At 47.8% G+C, this 23,643-nt stretch overlaps 6 protein-coding genes across 6 annotated transcripts; 3 read left to right on the top strand and 3 right to left on the bottom strand.

The window, feature by feature from the left end:
* Positions 1-2,289: 2,289 nt before the first annotated feature.
* Positions 2,290-5,004, top strand: CTRU02_213918 (uncharacterized protein; the record flags this gene model as incomplete). The annotated part of the gene is made up of 1 exon (XM_070206152.1): positions 2,290-5,004. The coding sequence occupies one exon, from the start codon at positions 2,290-2,292 to the stop codon at positions 5,002-5,004; it is 2,715 nt and encodes a 904-aa protein (XP_070060184.1).
* A 1,328-nt stretch (positions 5,005-6,332) lies between these two features.
* CTRU02_213919 (uncharacterized protein) lies at positions 6,333-6,635 on the bottom strand (the record flags this gene model as incomplete). The annotated part of the gene is made up of 1 exon (XM_036724474.1): positions 6,333-6,635. The coding sequence occupies one exon, from the start codon at positions 6,633-6,635 to the stop codon at positions 6,333-6,335; it is 303 nt and encodes a 100-aa protein (XP_036583593.1).
* Positions 6,636-8,598: 1,963 nt separating this feature from the next.
* Positions 8,599-13,626, top strand: CTRU02_213920 (uncharacterized protein; the record flags this gene model as incomplete). Its single annotated transcript, XM_070206153.1, has 1 exon — positions 8,599-13,626. One exon carries the CDS (start codon positions 8,599-8,601, stop codon positions 13,624-13,626), a length of 5,028 nt encoding a protein of 1,675 aa, XP_070060185.1.
* A 2,821-nt stretch (positions 13,627-16,447) lies between these two features.
* On the bottom strand, positions 16,448-18,166 carry CTRU02_213921 (triacylglycerol; the record flags this gene model as incomplete). Its single annotated transcript, XM_036724476.1, has 1 exon — positions 16,448-18,166. One exon carries the CDS (start codon positions 18,164-18,166, stop codon positions 16,448-16,450), a length of 1,719 nt encoding a protein of 572 aa, XP_036583595.1.
* Positions 18,167-18,997: 831 nt separating this feature from the next.
* CTRU02_213922 (uncharacterized protein) lies at positions 18,998-19,742 on the bottom strand (the record flags this gene model as incomplete). The annotated part of the gene is made up of 4 exons (XM_070206154.1): positions 18,998-19,008; positions 19,072-19,187; positions 19,242-19,344; positions 19,418-19,742. 4 exons carry the CDS (start codon positions 19,740-19,742, stop codon positions 18,998-19,000), a joined length of 555 nt encoding a protein of 184 aa, XP_070060186.1.
* Positions 19,743-22,109: 2,367 nt separating this feature from the next.
* CTRU02_213923 (uncharacterized protein) lies at positions 22,110-23,420 on the top strand (the record flags this gene model as incomplete). The annotated part of the gene is made up of 5 exons (XM_036724478.1): positions 22,110-22,310; positions 22,368-22,404; positions 22,465-22,535; positions 22,590-22,771; positions 22,838-23,420. 5 exons carry the CDS (start codon positions 22,110-22,112, stop codon positions 23,418-23,420), a joined length of 1,074 nt encoding a protein of 357 aa, XP_036583597.1.
* Positions 23,421-23,643: the final 223 nt, after the last annotated feature.

Here is a 23,643-nt window from a genome sequence, read left to right on the forward strand (position 1 = left end):
TCACTTCGGAAGCTAGAGAGTTCTTTAAAGAGCCGATGGACCGGTGGCTGCTTCAGCGAACGCCCGAAGCTCAGTGTCCAATACTTAAGTTGCCGGAGTGAGCCGAATTTTGTCTTCAACGACTTGTTCGTGAACCAACGGCTCTGGTACCCTTACTATAAAGTTTCTTCCGAAAACTGTCCTCTTTATCATACTGGGCTGCCATTACATACTTTCCTCAGGTCCCCCTTATTTCAAAGCCGAGAAGTCCTTCTCTCGCCGAATGTTCGGGCCATGGCTTAGCCTGCCCTTTTAAACCGATCTTTGGTAATTCAAACGAAAACAATTTGCGAAGTAAAAGGTGATTACATAGGCTATTAAAGCGTGTAATAGTGCTTAAAAGTATTAGCAGCGACGAACTTCGAGCTCTGCTGGATTTGTAGGCTCGCAAATGCATACGAGAGGCGCAGCACGGCCAGACTCAACAACTCACAACTAGGCGCAATTGCGACGTTGAGTTGACGCAGGGCACTGACACTCCGGATTCAAACTGGTAAATGCTGCCGATATGTGCTCTCGGTTGCGTTAATGGGATCCTGAATAAATGCAATGTCGGTGTTCTATTCTGTAGTAAAGCATTTTAGTACAATCAAACCCAACCAAGCACAAGACCACTCGCTTGTGATGACAAGCCACACGAAGATAATCAATTATTATTTCTAAAGTAAAAAACATCATGCAATTTGGTTTACAGTACACTGTAGGCCATTCATAAGATATGAAAGCATCAAAGTTATGAAATCTAAAAATAATGATGTTCGGCCATTAGGCTTTCTGAAGTGGACCCAGTCTGGGTTGAAGGGTGCCACCCTTCTAGAACCACACCAATGAGAAGGGGTTGATAATAGTTTGTTTACGAGACCAAACCGACAATCTGCATATCGTCAATCCTTTGAACTTCGGCTAGAAGAGATACATAGGCGTCATGCAGTGAATGTAGCAGGCCTGAAATCATCGCCCAGCCTTTTTATCGCTGATTTTCTGCCTCATTTTAGAGTCTCATTAACTCAGGTATTGATGATGGGTAAAGATAGGACGATAATTGGCAGCCCCTTTAACGCCAGTGCTGAACTGAATACTCTTGGAAACTATTTTGGAGACTTTTGGGTCTATCAAAGACTACGATAATTTGTTATTGTTTGCAGGTTTTTAAGTGTTGGAAAGCGGAAGCTGGGACCCTAATGACCAAGTGGTTGTAGTCAAACTTAACACTTGCCTTTACTATATCTGTTGCGATAGTTGGAATACGGAGCCGTGTGGCACTTCCAGCCACACGCCCGCCAGGCTGAGAGGCCCAAGCCTCCCAGACCCACGTGACAGGCCAAGGGGGAATATCCCCACCTTCTAGTCAACAACACCACTTTCAACAATCATCATGAACCATCGATTAGAACCAATTTACTGTTATTTGTTATTGACGAACGGAATTCCGTTTCACCCCCTGTTTCACCCCCTGTGAAACCTACACTGATCAGTGGTAAACCTCACAGTTGCCATTAATTTGGTTAACTTCACAATTACCACTCTGCTACGGACAAACCGCAGATCAGCAAGGTCAACACCAGAAGAGACGACTTCTTGAACTGGATACCCAAGCCCAGGTAAAAGTAGGGATTTCGTGCTAACGAGAGAAGAAGCGAGAGTAACTGGGATCTACGGAAACCAGCAGAAGAAAGCTTCTTTTCCTCGAATCTACCAGCAATCCGATTATTCGAGTAACCTAGGGACTGCTACGCTCACCCTAGGCGGGATAAGGTTAATCGCAGCCAATTATCGCTGGCAAGAGCGTTCCATCACGCGTTTTCAATCACCAGAAGAAGAGACCTACCGAATCGACGGTCTTCCAACCTCTTCACGCCACAAGGGCGAAGATTCACGAATCCCACAAGGGACAACAACTTCCCCAACTACAACTATCCCCCACGCGCGGTGCCAATCACGAGGCGCCCGCTAGTTTCTCAATAAATCCCCAGACGAGGTGCCAACCGCGAGGCGCCTGCCACAAGAGACCTCCCCACTAGAAGAAGAACACGCCGAAAGGCGAGCGGAGACTACCGGCGGTAATCCGCCTATACAGCTATACGTATACGCCTCCGAGGCTGCGGCTTAGGAGAAACGCACGTGGTTGTGGGCGTCATAAGGCCAACTGTCCGCTAGATTCTAAACTTCCCAACAGTGAGGAGCGAAGCCCGAAGCGAGAAAGAGAGATTCACGAGAGAATCTACGAAGTAATCCTTTTATACTGTCAGAATGGAGCGAAATTCACGAGAAGGATCGCCCGCGAGCGGCGTCACTGCCAAAAGCCAATCAACAGTCCCCATCCCACAGAGAATCGAAAGTATGATCGATCCAGCAGTATGGGGCAACTGGGCAATCGACCTTACAAACGCTAGCCCACAGCAACTGGGTTCCTATATGGGTTTCCTACTTGAGACCTATGAGAAGAGGAATCTCACGGGCCTCGAGCTATGGAACGAAGTTTCTCCCGATTTCGCCGACTGGTCAGAAGAAGACTTCCAGAACGTACCTCCCCCAATCCTACGATTCTTCAGAGACTATTTAATCGGTAACGGCGTCTACGTCGAAATGGATGGCAAGAAAATCTCGAAAAACGTGGCATTAGCCCTCAAAAAGGAAGAATTCCACTACTGGTCACCCCAAGAACTCGAACAAGGCGTCAAGAGATATCGCAACCTGAAGGCTCTGATAAAAGACCCCGAATTCCACGAAGAGATCACGAGACCGGCAACAGTAGCCAACAGCACAGGAGGAAGAGTCGAACCAACCCTACAGCCACCTCCTCCACAAGAACAACAACAGTGGCAACTACCGTACCGACCGCCACATCCCACGGTCTCTCCGTTAACAGACTTCCAACCATACGAGTCAACAGACCGTATCGGAAAGCAATTAACAGAATTCGCGAAACTATACCCCGACGATATGAAATACAGCGGCGATATGTACGATGTACGCGAAAAGAAGGGCTGGACCGGACCGTTTACTTTAGCAGCCATAAACGGCGAAACCTGTACTGTCGATACGCCACGTGGTCCGAAGACCTTCCGGTCTACCGTAGTCAAACCATACTACGAAGATCCCGATCAACCACCTAATTCCATCGCCGCGCCAGAAGAAGAAGAACCCGAAGCTGAGATACCGCAGCAGGAAGTAGTACGCGACGAAATTATCGTCGCCGGCGGAGGCAGTGAACCGGACGAACCGCAAGAGGCACCGGAGCCACCGAGAAGACGCCCGGGCAGACCCCGGAAGAGACCACTGCCAATCGCCCACTTCACAGAGGAATTCAACGATGACCCGGATTATCAACAAATATTCCTATCGATTAAGGAGCAAGCAGACGAAGAATTAGCAATCAAACTACGACGAGAAGGTGTTATTACTACACCAGGCGAACCGTTCGAACAGTCAACTAAACAAGAGATCAACAGCCTCATCGCTAGAGGAGTGTTCAAATTCACCCAGTTCAATAAGAGAAGGCACCAGAACGTACGAATCTTCCGATCTCGTATCGTCAACGAAGTCAAGGGTAAAACAACCGAACCCTACGAGAAATCGAGACTTGTAATACAGGGTTACGCCGACGATGGCAAGAAGGCTATATTGACCCAATCGCCAACGATTCAGCGGGCGAGTCAACGGCTAATTCTGTCAATTACCCCGTCACTCCTACGAGAAGGGAAACAACTATGGCTTCGAGATATCACACAAGCCTACGTTCAATCCTCCACAAGGCTCAATCGTACTATTCTCGCCTACCCACCGAAGCAAATTCAAGACCAGTACCCAAAAGGGACCATTATGGAGGTTGTGAAGCCTCTGTACGGAATCGCAGAAGCTGGAACCCACTGGTGGGCAACGTATCACAAGCATCACAGAGAGAATCTCCAGATGGTTACTTCTTCGTACGATCCATGCCTATTGATCTCATCTACCGAAAATCCACACTTTGGCTGTATCGGCATGCAAACCGACGATACCCTCGGTTTGTCAGACAAGGCGTTCTCACAATTAGAAGACGAACAGTTAGAAAAAGCGGCTTTTACGGCAAAAGCGAAGAATATCCTCACAATTGACGAACCCCTCCAATTCAACGGAGGGATAATCGCGCTGTCAACCGACAATTCGATCAATTTGAGGCAAAAGGGACAAGCCAAGAAGTTACGATGTATTGAGACTACTAAACCCAACCCAAAACAGCAATATGTCGAACAACGCGCCAGAGGGGCGTACATCGCGTCAATTTGCCAACCCGAGGCCTGTTTCGATTTATCCACTGCTGCCCAACACCAAGACCCCTCGCCAGAAGCGATAAAAGCACTGAATCAACGGATTCGATGGCAAATAGAATCGCCTAACCGAGGAATAACGTTTATCCCACTCGACCTTACAACAGCCAAGCTATTCGTTTTCGTTGACGGGTCGTTCGCTAATAACCACGACCTCTCCTCCCAATTAGGGTTTCTGATCATCCTAGCCAACGACACTTCCTCTGACAGCAACAACGGAGAATTCACGATTCACGGTAACCTCGTTCATTACAGCTCTACGAAGAGTAAACGAGTCACCCGCAGCGTATTAGCGTCAGAGATCTACGGGATGGTCGCTGGCGTCGATATGGCCTACGCCCTCGCCACAACCCTGGCGACAATCACTGACCACCTCAACCTACCAACGATTCAGACAGTTGTCTGTACCGATTCTTATTCGCTGTACGAGTGTCTCGTGAAGCTGGGCACTACCAAAGAAAAGCGACTCATGATCGATATCATGGCGTTGAGACAATCGTACGAAAGACGAGAACTACAAGAAATTCGTTGGATTAACGGCGAAGACAACCCTGCTGATGCCCTCACGAAGAGCAAACCAAATCGAGCCCTCGAGAGATTCGTTGATAGCAACACGATAACGATACGTATGGAGGGATGGGTAACAAGACCGTAACTACGGGAGAAAGTAGGGATAGGAGGCCGAATTGACGAGGAGACGGAACTGTATAGGGACAACGTATTCCAACCGCTTCAACACCATAAAAAGAGAGTTTCCAGTGTTGCGATAGTTGGAATACGGAGCCGTGTGGCACTTCCAGCCACACGCCCGCCAGGCTGAGAGGCCCAAGCCTCCCAGACCCACGTGACAGGCCAAGGGGGAATATCCCCACCTTCTAGTCAACAACACCACTTTCAACAATCATCATGAACCATCGATTAGAACCAATTTACTGTTATTTGTTATTGACGAACGGAATTCCGTTTCACCCCCTGTTTCACCCCCTGTGAAACCTACAATATCTAAAGACGAAAGACGAAAGACGACAGACTTCAAGAGGTGTTAGGTTCTCTATGAACTCCACTACGACGTCACGTAATTTAGCGCATATAATGGTGAGTTTTTTGCTATTGTCTTGTGTTTACTGACAGGGTGGTCTATGAACGTTTGGTGAGAGTAAAAAACGAAGAAAGTTGTTGAAGGCTGGTGAATATTGTGATTGGCGGGCTCGTAGATCTATATTTCCGTTGTTGCCGAGGAAATGGAAACACGATTGGGACAAGATGAATCTAAACTTACAAGTTCTTATGTAACTATACTACATCGTAAGAGCTCAACACCTACCTTAGGTGAAGTGTGCACCATTTCTTCTTCCCCGTCGTCACATACGACTCATGTAATGTAAAACCACTGACAGGTTCCCAACATACGGCCGAGACCTCGTCTCTTAGGACCCATCGTAGCATAATTACAGAATAATTCTCATGTGAAGGGATGGCACGACATTACTTTCTCTGTCCTTGAAAATTGGCTATTCACCTACCAAGGGTTGTGGTTGTGCAAACAACAGGTTAAATAGTGCCCCTTTGATGCACTGTGCGCTGAGGACGAACATTCTCCAGTCATCTGCCTGGTTTTCAACCTCGTCAGTCATTATGTTGAATTACAGCTAGTTCGTTAATCAAACTCACGCGTCTTATCCGATGTCACGCGCGCTTGAAGACCGAGGAACTTCATATGCCACTGACCGCTTTCTGAGCTACCCCGTTGATGTGCACCTCCCGGAAGGAAACCTAAGGCAAATTGCCAAGTTCCGACAGAGTCTTCAACATAGTAACACAGTCTAACGTGGAGGCGTTGCAACTATTTAGAGGGTGGCGAACGCGATAAGTAGGTGTGGTATTCGCAGAATTTATAAACAGCCTTTAATACACATGTGTGTTGAACTAGATACAGATATACAATAGGCGATACGCTGGCTCAACAAAACACACTACTCCGCCTTACGCCTTGAATTTAAAAATGCCGACCTTCGCTCGGCATTTAGAGTCTCCTTTTGCGCCCTTAGCTTGGCACGCCTTTCTGAAACTGCAGTTATCGATGCCTTCGACGACCCAAACATAGTTTTGGTATTTGTTGCACTCGTAGTATCCTTGGTCGTTAATAAGCGTGTCGGAACATACAGAAGAGGTCGTTAGGTCATCGGTGTTCCCATTTTCGTCGGTACAAGCACAGTATTTGTATGTATCGCAACCCTGAGCAGTCAACACCAAGGCGAAGACAGTGAAGACAGTTGATAATTTCATGGTAAAAATGAAGTAACTGAATGCGTTAGCCTGAAAACACTACTAGCCTGGAAAATCTTACTGGTGGTTTTTGTGACTTGACTAATCTGTGAAGAAATGAAAGTGACGTGTAGAAGGATGGCGATGTGAAAACCGTTCTCGATAGTACCCGAACTGTCTTCATACCTTACAACAGCAGGGTCTTATATATATATTCTCAGAAAATTGGGAACATGACAAACGTACATATAAGCCTACTCTTCTGGTCGAATAGAGTTTATGGAGATTTGTCAACTGTGGAATGCCAACTGGCACATCGCCGTAAGTTTAGGAAAACAACTACCGAGGGGCCCTGCCAAGACACTCTTATGGCTAAATAAAGTATTCCATACATTACTTTTTTGTCATACTACTGGTAGGCGCACCCATTTATAATGTTGATCATAACCAAGAACGGGCTAGAAACATACGGCAATGGAGTATAACTCACTGCCTTTCGGCTGTGGAGGCAATAAAGTACATGAATGGAAAAGAGGGCCTAAACAGTTTGGATGAAATAAGACCAAGAGTAGTTGTCCTTTCTCGCAAACTAATCAACTCTAATAAAGTGAGATCGGCATTCTTTTTTTAACCCGAGGCGATGTATGCATAAGTCTGGTTCAATTAATTGTGACTACAACTAGATTGAGCCTTGAATTAATTAGCTGACAATTAGGTTTGTTTTTGTTGCGATAGTTGGAATACGGAGCCGTGTGGCACTTCCAGCCACACGCCCGCCAGGCTGAGAGGCCCAAGCCTCCCAGACCCACGTGACAGGCCAAGGGGGAATATCCCCACCTTCTAGTCAACAACACCACTTTCAACTATCATCATGAACCATCGATTAGAACCAATTTACTGTTATTTGTTATTGACGAACGGAATTCCGTTTCACCCCCTGTTTCACCCCCTGTGAAACCTACACTGATCAGTGGTAAACCTCACAGTTGCCATTAATTTGGTTAACTTCACAATTACCACTCTGCTACGGACAAACCGCAGATCAGCAAGGTCAACACCAGAAGAGACGACTTCTTGAACTGGATACCCAAGCCCAGGTAAAAGTAGGGATTTCGTGCTAACGAGAGAAGAAGCGAGAGTAACTGGGATCTACGGAAACCAGCAGAAGAAAGCTTCTTTTCCTCGAATCTACCAGCAATCCGATTATTCGAGTAACCTAGGGACTGCTACGCTCACCCTAGGCGGGATAAGGTTAATCGCAGCCAATTATCGCTGGCAAGAGCGTTCCATCACGCGTTTTCAATCACCAGAAGAAGAGACCTACCGAATCGACGGTCTTCCAACCTCTTCACGCCACAAGGGCGAAGATTCACGAATCCCACAAGGGACAACAACTTCCCCAACTACAACTATCCCCCACGCGCGGTGCCAATCACGAGGCGCCCGCTAGTTTCTCAATAAATCCCCAGACGAGGTGCCAACCGCGAGGCGCCTGCCACAAGAGACCTCCCTACCAGAAGAAGAACACGCCGAAAGGCGAGCGGAGACTACCGGCGGTAATCCGCCTATACAGCTATACGTATACGCCTCCGAGGCTGCGGCTTAGGAGAAACGCACGTGGTTGTGGGCGTCATAAGGCCAACTGTCCGCTAGATTCTAAACTTCCCAACAGTGAGGAGCGAAGCCCGAAGCGAGAAAGAGAGATTCACGAGAGAATCTACGGTAGAACTCTCTCCCTACCAATTCGAGACCTGTGTATACCCTCACACCCCTCGAGAACATCAGCGAGAACGGCGCCGACGGAAACAAACGACGAACCGACGAAAATCCCCGATTTCACGATTCTTTCCCCTTAGAATCGTAATATCCCGAATCGTCTTTTGACTCCCACTTCCAGGCCTGCATCTTGCACCAATCGCAGCTGACGCTGTTGAGGATTAGAATTCAAGATTCTAAACAGAAGTAATCCTTTTATACTGTCAGAATGGAGCGAAATTCACGAGAAGGATCGCCCGCGAGCGGCGTCACTGCCAAAAGCCAATCAACAGTCCCCATCCCACAGAGAATCGAAAGTATGATCGATCCAGCAGTATGGGGCAACTGGGCAATCGACCTTACAAACGCTAGCCCACAGCAACTGGGTTCCTATATGGGTTTCCTACTTGAGACCTATGAGAAGAGGAATCTCACGGGCCTCGAGCTATGGAACGAAGTTTCTCCCGATTTCGCCGACTGGTCAGAAGAAGACTTCCAGAACGTACCTCCCCCAATCCTACGATTCTTCAGAGACTATTTAATCGGTAACGGCGTCTACGTCGAAATGGATGGCAAGAAAATCTCGAAAAACGTGGCATTAGCCCTCAAAAAGGAAGAATTCCACTACTGGTCACCCCAAGAACTCGAACAAGGCGTCAAGAGATATCGCAACCTGAAGGCTCTGATAAAAGACCCCGAATTCCACGAAGAGATCACGAGACCGGCAACAGTAGCCAACAGCACAGGAGGAAGAGTCGAACCAACCCTACAGCCACCTCCTCCACAAGAACAACAACAGTGGCAACTACCGTACCGACCGCCACATCCCACGGTCTCTCCGTTAACAGACTTCCAACCATACGAGTCAACAGACCGTATCGGAAAGCAATTAACAGAATTCGCGAAACTATACCCCGACGATATGAAATACAGCGGCGATATGTACGATGTACTCGAAAAGAAGATGCCAGTATTCGTGGATCACTGTAGAATGCTGGGAATTCACACCTCCCAATACAACAGGGCACTTCCCCTAATACTGAAAGGAATAGCCAAAACCTACTTCTACGCCTCGATTAAAGTGATCAACCCACAGCCCAACTTCGAGACCATGATCAACCAATTGAAATCACACTTCGAGACTAGGGAAAGGCAACAAGCGTACGTTACGCAGTGGAATACAACTACTCTTCCCCAAATCATTCGCGATAACCCTGGAAAGACCAAATCGGAGTGTTTTGACATACTATGTGACAAATTAAGCAAGATTCAGCCCGGTTTGCCACAACAGGATCACAACGACCGATCCCTCCATACCCAACTTCTACACGCTTGTAGAGATATTCCAGAGTGTGCAATGGCGTTATTTGTACCGGCTGAGACGTACGAGGGACTTCGCAGCCAATTAATCTCGTCGATCGAGACAGCTACCCGTCTCAACCAACAACAATTCAACACAGTAGCCAACCCACCAGAGCAGTACTGGACCGACAGAACTTTCAACGGTCGAGGGCGTTATTCACGATACAGTCGTTCATCACGAAGTCGATCATCACGAGGAAGAAGCCGTGACAGACCCCTATTACCGCCAACGCCTAAGAAGTGCTACGTGTGTGGAAAACCTAACTGCTGGTCAACCAAACACACCACAGAAGAGAGACGAAAAGCGTACGAGAAGTTCAAAACCACCCAATATGCCCAGGATACGTCACTTCCAGCATATGGCCAATTTCTCGTCCAATACGAGGGTTTCGACGGGTTAGACCTACAACCTACCGCCGAAGACCCCCAGCAATACTACCACGTAACCGAACAAACCAGTGAAAGTGACGAAGAGGAAGAGACCGGCAGCGACAGTCAATTCCAGGTCACCGCCTATTTCACTACAACAGCAATTGACGGCAACAGGATCGCCACGATCCTAGCAGACCAGTCAACCCGCCATGCTATTACGAAAGAAGACCTCTTCCGCAACCAACCAGAACCGAAAGAGCTACCTTCGCAATTCACACTCGAGGGACGCTACTCTGCCCAGAACTTCCAAGGGATCATGCCCGACTCGGGCGCAGCAGGATTCTCAACCGCTGGCCACCCACAATTCGTGGCCCTACAACAAATTTACGAAGGAATTACGTTAAACACTGAGGCGGCTGGCGGCGTTACAGTGAAATTCGGCGATGGGATACCACTGGAGTCTATAGGGACTACCAAAGTGCCAACGCCGTTTGGAAGCGTCAAATTTCACGTTATTGAGACTAACACTCCCTTCCTTATGTGCCTAGGAGATATGGACCGATTGAAGGTCTACTTTAACAACGTTACGAATACCCTCATCCAAGGAAACAAGGTCGTACCTATTATTCGCAAATGGGGCCACCCATGGTTATTACTCGATAAGGAGAAACCACTCGCCTGGAACCACCTCACAGACGCTGAATTGCGACGGGTTCACCGTCGCTTCGGACACCCATCTGTTCAACGATTACACAAGGTGCTCCAGAGGGCCGGCCACCCAGTTGAAATTACGGCAATTGAGCAACTATCGAAAGTCTGCCATCGATGCCAAATGCACGCACCAGCGCCATCACGGTTCAAATTCACGTTACGAGACGATTACGAATTCAACTACGAGGTTATCGCCGACGTGATGTACCTTGAGGGTAACAGACCGGTCCTCCACGTCGTCGATACCGCCACGGCGTTCAACGCCGCCCGGTTCCTTGAGGACATTTCTGCGAAAGCCACTTGGGAAGCCCTACGCCTCTGCTGGATAGATGTGTATCAGGGACCCCCAGACTGGCTAGTTACCGACGCTGGAACAAACTTCCGCTCAACAGAATTCCGAAACGCGGCGAGAGGAATGGCAATTGAAATCAAGGAAATTCCCATAGAAGCCCACAACAGTATTGGGAAAGTTGAACGATACCATACACCTCTAAGGAGGGCGTACGAAATCATCAGAGCAGAAGACCCAACAATTACGCCAGAATCAGCACTTCAAACAGCAGTCAAAGCAGTCAACGATACTGCTGGCCCGAACGGAATAGTGCCAACACTCTTGGTATTCGGCTCGTACCCACGAATTACCGACGATTCGCCGCCATCTCCCGAAGTCACAAGGCGGGCGAAAGCGATTAAGAAGGCGACGAGCGAAGTACGCGAACTTCACGCAAGGCGACAGGTGGCAGAAGCTATCGCCACCCGCAATGGCCCTGATACAGGGCCAATTGTTAATTTACCGCTACGGTCGCAAGTACGAGTATGGCGCGAAAAGAAGGGCTGGACCGGACCGTTTACTTTAGCAGCCATAAACGGCGAAACCTGTACTGTCGATACGCCACGTGGTCCGAAGACCTTCCGGTCTACCGTAGTCAAACCATACTACGAAGATCCCGATCAACCACCTAATTCCATCGCCGCGCCAGAAGAAGAAGAACCCGAAGCTGAGATACCGCAGCAGGAAGTAGTACGCGACGAAATTATCGTCGCCGGCGGAGGCAGTGAACCGGACGAACCGCAAGAGGCACCGGAGCCACCGAGAAGACGCCCGGGCAGACCCCGGAAGAGACCACTGCCAATCGCCCACTTCACAGAGGAATTCAACGATGACCCGGATTATCAACAAATATTCCTATCGATTAAGGAGCAAGCAGACGAAGAATTGGCAATCAAACTACGACGAGAAGGTGTTATTACTACACCAGGCGAACCGTTCGAACAGTCAACTAAACAAGAGATCAACAGCCTCATCGCTAGAGGAGTGTTCAAATTCACCCAGTTCAATAAGAGAAGGCACCAGAACGTACGAATCTTCCGATCTCGTATCGTCAACGAAGTCAAGGGTAAAACAACCGAACCCTACGAGAAATCGAGACTTGTAATACAGGGTTACGCCGACGATAGCAAGAAGGCTATATTGACCCAATCGCCAACGATTCAACGGGCGAGTCAACGGCTAATTCTGTCAATTACCCCGTCACTCCTACGAGAAGGGAAACAACTATGGCTTCGAGATATCACACAAGCCTACGTTCAATCCTCCACAAGGCTCAATCGTACTATTCTCGCCTACCCACCGAAGCAAATTCAAGACCAGTACCCAAAAGGGACCATTATGGAGGTTGTGAAGCCTCTGTACGGAATCGCAGAAGCTGGAACCCACTGGTGGGCAACGTATCACAAGCATCACAGAGAGAATCTCCAGATGGTTACTTCTTCGTACGATCCATGCCTATTGATCTCATCTACCGAAAATCCACACTTTGGCTGTATCGGCATGCAAACCGACGATACCCTCGGTTTGTCAGACAAGGCGTTCTCACAATTAGAAGACGAACAGTTAGAAAAAGCGGCTTTTACGGCAAAAGCGAAGAATATCCTCACAATTGACGAACCCCTCCAATTCAACGGAGGGATAATCGCGCTGTCAACCGACAATTCGATCAATTTGAGGCAAAAGGGACAAGCCAAGAAGTTACGATGTATTGAGACTACTAAACCCAACCCAAAACAGCAATATGTCGAACAACGCGCCAGAGGGGCGTACATCGCGTCAATTTGCCAACCCGAGGCCTGTTTCGATTTATCCACTGCTGCCCAACACCAAGACCCCTCGCCAGAAGCGATAAAAGCACTGAATCAACGGATTCGATGGCAAATAGAATCGCCTAACCGAGGAATAACGTTTATCCCACTCGACCTTACAACAGCCAAGCTATTCGTTTTCGTTGACGGGTCGTTCGCTAATAACCACGACCTCTCCTCCCAATTAGGGTTTCTGATCATCCTAGCCAACGACACTTCCTCTGACAGCAACAACGGAGAATTCACGATTCACGGTAACCTCGTTCATTACAGCTCTACGAAGAGTAAACGAGTCACCCGCAGCGTATTAGCGTCAGAGATCTACGGGATGGTCGCTGGCGTCGATATGGCCTACGCCCTCGCCACAACCCTGGCGACAATCACTGACCACCTCAACCTACCAACGATTCAGACAGTTGTCTGTACCGATTCTTATTCGCTGTACGAGTGTCTCGTGAAGCTGGGCACTACCAAAGAAAAGCGACTCATGATCGATATCATGGCGTTGAGACAATCGTACGAAAGACGAGAACTACAAGAAATTCGTTGGATTAACGGCGAAGACAACCCTGCTGATGCCCTCACGAAGAGCAAACCAAATCGAGCCCTCGAGAGATTCGTTGATAGCAACACGATAACGATACGTATGGAGGGATGGGTAACAAGACCGTAACTACGGGAGAAAGTAGGGATAGGAGGCCGAATTGACGAGGAGACGGAACTGTATAGGGACAACGTATTCCAACCGCTTCAACACCATAAAAAGAGAGTTTCCAGTGTTGCGATAGTTGGAATACGGAGCCGTGTGGCACTTCCAGCCACACGCCCGCCAGGCTGAGAGGCCCAAGCCTCCCAGACCCACGTGACAGGCCAAGGGGGAATATCCCCACCTTCTAGTCAACAACACCACTTTCAACAATCATCATGAACCATCGATTAGAACCAATTTACTGTTATTTGTTATTGACGAACGGAATTCCGTTTCACCCCCTGTTTCACCCCCTGTGAAACCTACAGTTTTACGTTGACTGCTATGGCTTTGTGTCGGCTAATTTTTGATTTCAAACTTGATCGTTGTCACACGGACCACTGCATATATCGGGGCATGCATTCAACCCATGCACCCGGCTATTGTTTCCCATATAAAACTAACGGGGATGTCATTTTGTGCATGAAAACCTTCAAATCGGTAATTACCGAATAGACGGTTATATAATCAACCCAATAACCCCTAGACAGTCTCTAATGAATGGAAGCATCTTTTTTTTACCCCATAAGTGGTGGGCAAATTGACTGCGTGACAATCGTCCTGACCACGCGGATGGGGCCACAAATATTTCTGTGTCGATCCATACTCTCTTAGTTTCTCGACACCGTCGGAGACATCGGAACACATGTGGCAGTCGCCGGGATTTGCTTAACTTTTCTAATGTGATCCTAACAAACCCCACCTAATACCAGAGTGCGTATTATGTCCATCAGCCGCTAGATCCGATGCGACAGTCACACTCGCATTCGGAGACTTAATGGTATTTGACGATCACAAGAGTGGTTACAAAGCGTGCAGGCAGCATTCAGCATATGATACTCTATCCAGGCGCCGGGAAAACTATTGGTTACTGGAATATTATGATAAGACCTAGCTCATACATGCAGGTCGTCTGCAGTTACTTTTATTGTATTGTTGTTGTGACAGTTTGCCACGAGGTTCAGGCCATAGAACATCGGATGACACAACGGTTCGGTCAGCCGGCAGCTGCTCCATATAGATAGACCTCGCCAGCTTGAACAGCGCATTGATTCTGGGAGGTCGCCCAGTTTTCAAAACCATAAGATACTTCATATCAAGAGCTGGGTGCTTGTGATACTTCGCAAAGCGGACGGTGTGCTAAGACAAGGCGTCACAAAACTGTCGTAAATGATTGTCTGCAAGACGCAGCGCCTGCAGCCACTACTAATACGGCTGCATAGAAACTGGTCTTTTTACGAATAGCACATGGCAACATTAATCTAATAGTCAAACTCAATAATTAAAGTCCGGACTAATCACCTCGTTCACCGCCAGGACTAGGTACAGCGAGACTAGCAAGTCGCTTTTGCAACATGTTGCTGTGCAGGAGCAAGTTTGTTCGGCCCAGCATAATGATTCAAATGTTAAACCACAGATTCATTTCGATTTCACTATTGGTCTAGGTCCCTGAATAATACTGCAGATGCCTATAATACCTTTATTCCATCGACTGTCATAAGGCAACAGGTACATAACATGAAGGGTACTAGTCAATCATACATTGATAGTGCAATTTTGGTCGAGTGATGAGCATTATCTGGTTAGAGTTTGGAGAAATTTGGGCTTCAAAATGGATTAGTATTTACCTGTTGCCTTGTGGCAGTCGATGGGATAAGCTCATGATTCACAGTTTCATAAGACTCCAAATCTGGGAGCCGGGCTCTTCCTCTTGAGAATTATGGCTAATACTTACAACGCTTATCTTATCTCTCCACGAACTGTCTGTTGCAATAACCCGGAACTCCGGGTTGAAGTCGCTCCGTCGCTGGTAAGCCTGCCGGCTGCCGACTTGACGGACATAATAAGTTCGGTGATCACTTCATCCATCGCATCTACTGGAACTTCTTAGACGTTAGGCATAAAAACAAACACCACTTTCCCCCTGTATACAATTTTACAGGTACCCCTGTGATCCCAACACTACCACCCAGTCTCTCCACGAACTACCACCATCGCTAACCCGGATACCACAAGTTGTCGACTGATTTAACGAAACTCACGTAGGTGCTTTGTATAGAAGATGTTATAATCATACTAGGCGGTTGTGATATAGTAGTCGTGTTAGGTTTTCTATATCATAATCTCTTAACACTTCGCGTAGCATAAGAACATATTCAGTAGCCCAACTCTGGAAGATAACCCCTAACCTAACTCTTAGCCTAAATAAACCAGAAACTTATGATATAGACCACGAGGGAATGTTGGGGCCCTAATAGATACATGGCCACTGGTAGGGTTGCTAATGTTTCCATATCGCGCTTATCATAGGGGCCTGGCAATTTGCTATGGTTGAATTCGAGAAATCTTATCATTGAGCGGTAAATTAGCCTTAAAGTAGATATTTATACTCAGAATAAACTCCCACAATTCGAGTTGAAATGAACTGCCTGTGAGACGTCAACTTCGATTTCCAACAACCAAGTTATTTTAGGTGATTAGTATTATTTGGCGTGCTTATTAGCATGGTATTTACTCGCATACTGCTTGACTGGAACATCAAAAAAATGAAAAGGTAAAACATGTGATAGCATGGTCAAATTAGCTCGGAGCTTTAGATTTGGGGTTCAAGCAACAAGGTCAACATCACGGTTTCAACGAGAAAAGGCAAGATCCCAAGGTTAGACTACATACAAGTACTTAAGCTATGACAGTCATGGATTGGTCAGATTAGATGTAAACTCAAACTGACAAATCTTTTTGAAGCTTAGTGGAGTCGGGAGAACTGTCTTGCGTGCCTCTTCCCACGGTAAGTTGTCTCCTCCGACGTCTTGTTGATACCGGCAGCCAAAGCCGCATCCAGCTCCGTGAGGACTCCATTATCAACGGGCTTGCCCAAGTTGTTAGACACAGGCCTAACCACATCGCAGCGCAAAGCTTGGGCAGTGCTCATCTTCTCCATGTGAGTGTTGTTAGTCTGCACAAACAATCTCTCACGGCCGTTAGGGCCAGTGAAGGGCTTCCACTCTGCGGCACCCTTTTCACGGTCGGTGTTAGGGTCCAGGTTACGGATGAACGATACCCAGTATTTCCTGAACTGCGAGACAATGGGTGCGTTGGTAGTGTGGTAAGAGTCCGGGGGAGAACCATCGGTGCGATTAGGGCCCCAGAAAGCATAGGTGTTAACCGTGTGGTAAGCTCCGAAACCCTCGGCCTCGCTCTTGGGGTCGAGAACAGCGTATTTGTAGTTGAACGTAGTCACCTCATCGCGAGCAAGGTAGTTCTGGATGTTACGAGTGATGCAGTGAGTGCCGATATCGCCGATCATGTTCGCTGCCTGTCGCCATTTCTCACCTGAGTTGGGGAAAACGGGTTGAGGGACGTTGATGTACAAGTCGTCGAGGATAGCAAGCGAGTTGTTGGAAATGGATGGATCCTGACCAAGAATGAACTGGTTTGCCTCTTCAGTAGAGTTGGTGCTCTGAGGCGCGGAGTACATAGTTCCCTCGTTGGCGCATGATCCCCAAATCGTTGGAACCTTGGTGTACTTCCCGGCCGCAAAGAGGTCAACCATACCGTCAGAGAAAAGCTCGCCATCAATACCCGGGTTGAACCAGCACTTGGATGAGCGGACGTCAGACTCGCTAAGGGCACGAAGGCAAGAAAGCGAATCGGCGGAATCGGTGCAGTTCTTTTCCTTGACGAGACAGTCGTACTGACCCTGACCCTGTGTCATCGTTCGCATAGTCACCCAGCCACCAGATTCAGCAATGCCTCCAGCAAAGAGCTTTTTACCACCAGTGTTGGCGGCCATCAGGAGGCCAACAGCACTGCCTCCGGCACTGGGTCCATCAAGAACAACCTGCGCAGGGTTTCCGCCGAATTTCTCGATGTTGGTCTGGACCCACTCCAAGGCCTTGATCATGTCTTTGACACCAGCGTTGAGGCTGCCACCGGCACGAACCTCCTCACTCTGCAAAAAGCCGTACATACCAACACGATAGTTGAACTGTACGACGAGGACATTGCCGTCGGCGGCAATCTCGCTAGCGTCCCAGTTGGCGTTGGAGTTGGACCCGAAACCTCCACCTTGAATAAAGAAGACGACAGGCAACTTCGAGTCGACAGCTGCACCAGAAGGAGCCGTCACTGATAGATAGAGACAGTCTTCAGCCACAGTGAAGCGCTTGTTAGGCTGGCTGACAGTCCAGTCCGTGGGTTGCTGGGGAGGGCAAATAGGCCCGTGAGCGGTAGCATTCACGGTACCGCGCTGGATCGGGTCTGCCGGCGCGGCGAATCGCAACTTTCCAACCGGGGGAGCGGCGTATTGAATACCCTTCCAAGTCGTGACACCCAGTGCGGCATCGGTCACGGCACCTTGAAACTTGGCATATCCGAGATCGACGAGGGTGTCCACAGCTTGTACGTTAGGGACGAAGATGTTCGCAGCGGCCAGCAAGAAGGCCAAATGAGATCCTTGCCACATTTTGGTAATGAGCTCCGTGCTAAATGTAGTAAAAGAATGAATGTAGAGAAGGCTCAGGGAGCAAAAAGAAAGTAACGATCTGCAATGAGACCTGATGGAAAGAATGTAAGTAGTGCTAGCACTACGTGTTGTGGAAACAAAAGGTGAGAGAATGCAGCGGATGGTAAACGGATCTCATGATGACTGGAAGTAAGTATGTCCTAATTATATGCGAAAACTGTATGAAGCCCAATGGCCCTATCCGCGTATTAGGGGGTTCATCTGTCGAAGTTCCATCGACTGTACCGTCAACACCTGTTCGAGTCATTGTGTTTCCTTATTTGAAACGTTGGCCTAGGATCACACTTCTCCTTTTGGCAAGGAAAGCTCGGGGCATCGCTCCGCTGTCCATTAAAAATGATAAAGGCCTATCAGTGTAACAGAAAGTACTTGGAGAAATTCCGGATTGCTCCGGATTCGCAAGACTGAATATTCCAAAGCGACGGACGATTTGCGTTAAGGAGTGCTGGACGGAAAGCCGGACTCTAAACGTGGGGTCTAACGGAGCCTCCCGCCGGCATGGTATACCTGTGGGGAGATCTGCCAAGAACATTCATTTTGTTAAACTTTTGTCTAACTAGTCAGTCACTAATTACAGTACCCTCGAGAACCTGGTTGTCGGAACACAGTTCAGGCCCGGTGGGATTAACGTTCTTAATGTATTTGCGCTGCGCTGCCACCTGCCAAGCGATTTCTTCCGGCGCTCCCGGATACGTCGCGATATGCAGCTCTTTACGCCTGGAGGCTTCTTCTGTTGTTTCATATATACCCGATTGCGCTGTCGCACAGTTTTCAGCACCTCCCTTCAGGATATGTTAGTAACGGTGATTGTAACCTTGAATTGTGAGTCAAGGTTTGGTACTTACAAGAGCTGATCTGGTTGTCATAATCTCCCGAGTAGTCGTCAGTCGCCTCACCCAGATTATAGTTGTAAGAGAGAGTCACACCACGGTCATCTCCCTTATTGTTACAACCGGGGAACCTGGTGGTAATCAGCTCGACGTTCATCCGAAGGAGAAGCAGACGTTATACTCACTTGTAGAACTGACACAATCCACCAGTGTTGGTGCTCAAAGAGCTAGTTTGATTATCATACTTGTCGAGGAATGCCTGTGTTTTGTTGTAGCTAGAGTAGCTCACTTTTTTATTGTTGTTAGTGTCAACCATTTCATGCAAAATCGTGTCTCCAATGTACTGAAATGAGTGACTTACCGCATTTGCCAGGGGGGGCTCCCCAGGAAAGGCATTCCCCTTGAAATCCGGCGTCAGAGCATTGAAGAACAAAGATGTTCTTTGGCGTGGTAATAGGGCGTGTGCTGTTCGGTTGTCCGTCTACAGGGACCTCTTGACGCTTCTCGTTAGTCGCCTCGAGGTTTATGAAAGGGGCAGTCAGAAATGCCGCGTATGCCTCTGGGTGCGTGGCTTTAAGACTATCGGATAGAGGGATGAGGGTATTCTCTTGGACGGCAGGGAGAGCGCCAATCTGGGGAATAGCCATGGAGGCAAGGACGAGGGATGTGAGTGTGGTGAGCTGCATGGTGACGAGGTATTTTATGACGAACTATTTAACTGGCAACTTGACTGACAATTTGGCGATGACGGGCTGCTCCTTTAAGTCACAAAAACAACGTTTGCGCAGAGGAGCTACCGGCGGCCTATTATACTTGCCCGGAGAGTTTACAAAACTCATGTCAATCTTCGGGCAATAACTTTCTGCTTGGCGACCCCAGTCAAGAAACCGGCGAAACAAATTAGGTTCATACCTTACCGTGAAGGTTTTCAGGTGACTCCAATTATGTCCCATTAGCAATTGCTGTCTTCGCCCTAATTTGATTTGAACAGCGATGATCTCTGCTTCACTATCTGTGCCGATTCCTTGCGAGAAGGCGCACGACTCAATAAAATTTCCCGTTTCTCCGAGTCCGGGCAATAAACAAAGTGTGTGCGTGGGAGTGTTGCACCCGGTTCATCCGAAATGTAGTACCACACAAATTACTAAAACTCAATTTCCAGTTGATGATACAGAGAATTATCAGAGATGATGGGGGACGTTAATCTTGTGAATCGATTAGCTATTATAGAGCCTCAGGTGTTGGTTTATATTGATCTGATCCGATGTTAATGTAAGAGAACCTTTTCACCGACTTGCGAGTTACTGGAGACCATTTAGATTCAACAGAGTTGCCAAAGCGTGCTCATTGAAAGCGGACTGATAAATAGAGATGAAGAGTATGATGATTGTGTTGACTTCGTGAAAATATTCACTCTATTAGAATAAGTCTTCTTTATAGTCGGACGCCAGCATATGATTGCGTTGCATTTTACCAAGCCCAGTGCCACAGTCATCGGCAAATTGAATGCAGATGCGATGCATTTGATACGAACCGCGACTATCTGGTGATGTCCAATCGGAATAGGATAGGACTAGACTTCGGAAATCCATGTAAAAATCTCAGGTTGCTTGGTATTCTCAGTTCGGCTGGCTTAAGTAGAATTGGTGCGTATGTCCAGGGTGCTTAGGCAGAAAGGATGAGTTTACAATTGCCAGTTCAGCTCGTTGGCTACTTCTGCCAATAAAAACAACAAATTATGTTTTTGTTCAAGAGACTGGTTTATAAGGCAAGGCAGTAGTTCAGAGAAAAAGATGTGTCGAGGCAGAGGTACAATATCAATCGAGGGGAAACGACTTTTGAATTCATTTATCTCGGTATGACACTGCCTTCCTGGGAAGTGTTAGGTGCATCATGTCATGGCGGCAGTGACGTCGCAGTCAGACAGGCCTCCACTAAGTGCTAAAGGAGGCAAGCCTATGTTAGTGGTAGCCGAAAGCCAAACCTTCGGAGCCCCATGAGCAAATCCTGAAATGCGGTAGGCTGCGGCTCTTCTTTCGTAGCATATATGAAGCGGCCTCTTGCTGACGAGGAAAGTTTCTGCTTCCCAAAAGTCCACGATTAATGACATTACCTAGTGAAAATAGTTGATGCTGAGGTTTCCGTTGGTGTGAGAAATTTTGCCAGCCTTACTGATTGTTCATGAATCAATGTCCTTGGTAAATGAGTTCAGACTAATTTAAACAAGGACATGCAATCACTAGTGAATAATAATTATTGACGCCGTCTCAGCCATGTCTCAATCATGAAGGGTTATGTGTATGTGCGTTTGGATTTCTTGACAAGGACCCTGTGGGTAACTTAGGAATTATGCGGAGTGACCAGCTGCACCGGGCCGCTGCAAATCATTCGATTTGGGCCCGTGTTAGCTTCTTCAAATACCTTCAAAGCATCGACGAGAAGAAGCAAAAGATCTACGCTGGAGAATTTTTGCTATATGTGGCTTGGCGCTAATTGCCTGACTCATATAGTGTTGTCATTCCCTAGGGTTTCGGAGGAAATCCCCCTAGCGCCTACCAGTGTCTGGCATGTCAAGTAAGTGCCGAAAGGATAGTTAAGGCCTAGCTGCTGTTCTAGATCACAAGCTAGTAGATCCTCGTTTAATGACCTAGCAAACTGGATAGCAAATGGCCTTGTTGGGGTATCTGAGTGTATGGAATAGTGTAATTGTGCCACATCCACCAAAACTAAGACAATTCCGGCGCTGCGGAACATTTCCTTCTCTTTGTGCAGCCACCTCGCGTGGGAGGTTGAGAAGTTTACCAAGTTCTCGAAGGCCTTTGTTCAATTTCGCGTGCTGGAAATAGACGCCGCCACTGATGCGAACGATCAAAAATGTGTGGCAGCTGTCCGGTTATTATTCCGACGACAAGCCCTTCAAGAATTTAGATATCTTCTAGGAGACTCGTCGACGAGAGCAACGTCTGAGATCTAGGAACATCCACCATTGTAACCCCCTAGCTGAAGGTGCACAAAACCAACCCATCGAGGTTTGCCATTGAACATCGCCAACGATGAGGATTCCGCCACTTGATGTTATTTTGGCATGGCCGACACCAAACTATAAGAACCCTGTAAACCGGGGTCCGGGTCTACTCGTCATCGAATTGGTATTTCTCATTTTGGCTTTGGGATGCCTCGGGTTGCGAATGTATGTCAGATTGGTCAAAATCCGCCAAACATGGTGGGATGACTGGCTCATGGTCGGTTCTGCAGTAAGCCTCCAACGGTCCATGCGAAACACAAAGTTTAAGCTAACATAAAGGCCTTAGATCTTTTGCATAGGCGTCACAATATGCGTTATTCTTGGTTCGGCTATCCTGTCAAAGAAAGGAGGGATAGAGTAAGATGCTAATACTCATGTCTTAGCAACGGAATTATACGGTTGGAATCTTCATGTCTGGGACGTGCCGATAACGGCTATTCCTCAAAGTCGTCAAGTAAGCACCAGAAAGAATCTATGGTACTTCTAGAAAACTAACATCAACGTGGAGATTTCAATCGCAGCACAGACACTATTTTTATTCGCCTCTGGCCTTTCTAAGTTGTCTATTCTTGCTAGTTATTTACGAATCGCTGCACCCGCTACCTGGTTTTCACGACTCACTTGGTTTACGGGTGTAGTTGTCTTTGCCTTGATTTGGATTTTCTTAATCGTGCTATGGACTCAATGCTCGTAAGTGCCCTGCATAGGGTCGCTCTTTTTACTATCGAAACTTCCACTAATCATTTCTTTCTTCAGTCCGATTTGGCACTACTGGACGCTTTTCGCTGACTGGGGTAATTGCATCCCTGAATGGCCACCTCTGGCTGGTCAAGGAATCACAAATGTCATAACCGACATCGCTGTTTACCTCTTGCCAATGCCAACTCTTTTCAAGCTCCAGATGCCCATGACGCAGCGTGTCAGTCTGGTGGTATTGTTTGGACTGGGATTAGTGGTCGTCATCGCAGGCATCATGAGAACTTATTGGGTCCTTTACGTCGAGATCAAATATGTGCAGGATCCTAGCTACGACCTGATGTGGGATTCTTACAACATCTGGATCTGGACTGCCCTTGAAGCAAATCTGGCCATCATCTGCGGCTGTGCCCCTGCAATTCGCCGGTTGTTCACTAAGGGCGGAAACCAAAACAATTACAAGGTTGGCAGCTCGGTGCAGACGATCGGATCATCCGGAAACAAGAGGTTCAGGGGTGCAAGGGACACGGTGACACAAGATGAGGCTGACGAACATGGATTAGCGGCCCTTGAGTCGCGAGGAACGAATGATGCTTCTGTTACGGAGCTTGTGCATATCAGAGAGGAGGACAAAAAAACATGAGGTGCAAACCAGGCTAGTTGAGAGACAGGTTGGAATTAGCGTATCGTTGCACTCAATCTGGACATCAAAGACGACCTTCTTGTTCGGAGACCGTGTTTCTCCCATAAGCTTGCATTTCAGCCTCTGTTCTGGTATGGTGAACAAAAGCGTTCAGAGAAGCTCGGACTGTCGGATAAACTGACAAATTAACGTTTCTCGTTCTCGTCTAGGCTCTCGTTGTTTC

This window comes from Colletotrichum truncatum (genome assembly GCF_014235925.2).
Source record: "Colletotrichum truncatum strain CMES1059 chromosome Unknown Contig_0010, whole genome shotgun sequence".
Classification (NCBI taxonomy): domain Eukaryota; kingdom Fungi; phylum Ascomycota; class Sordariomycetes; order Glomerellales; family Glomerellaceae; genus Colletotrichum; species Colletotrichum truncatum.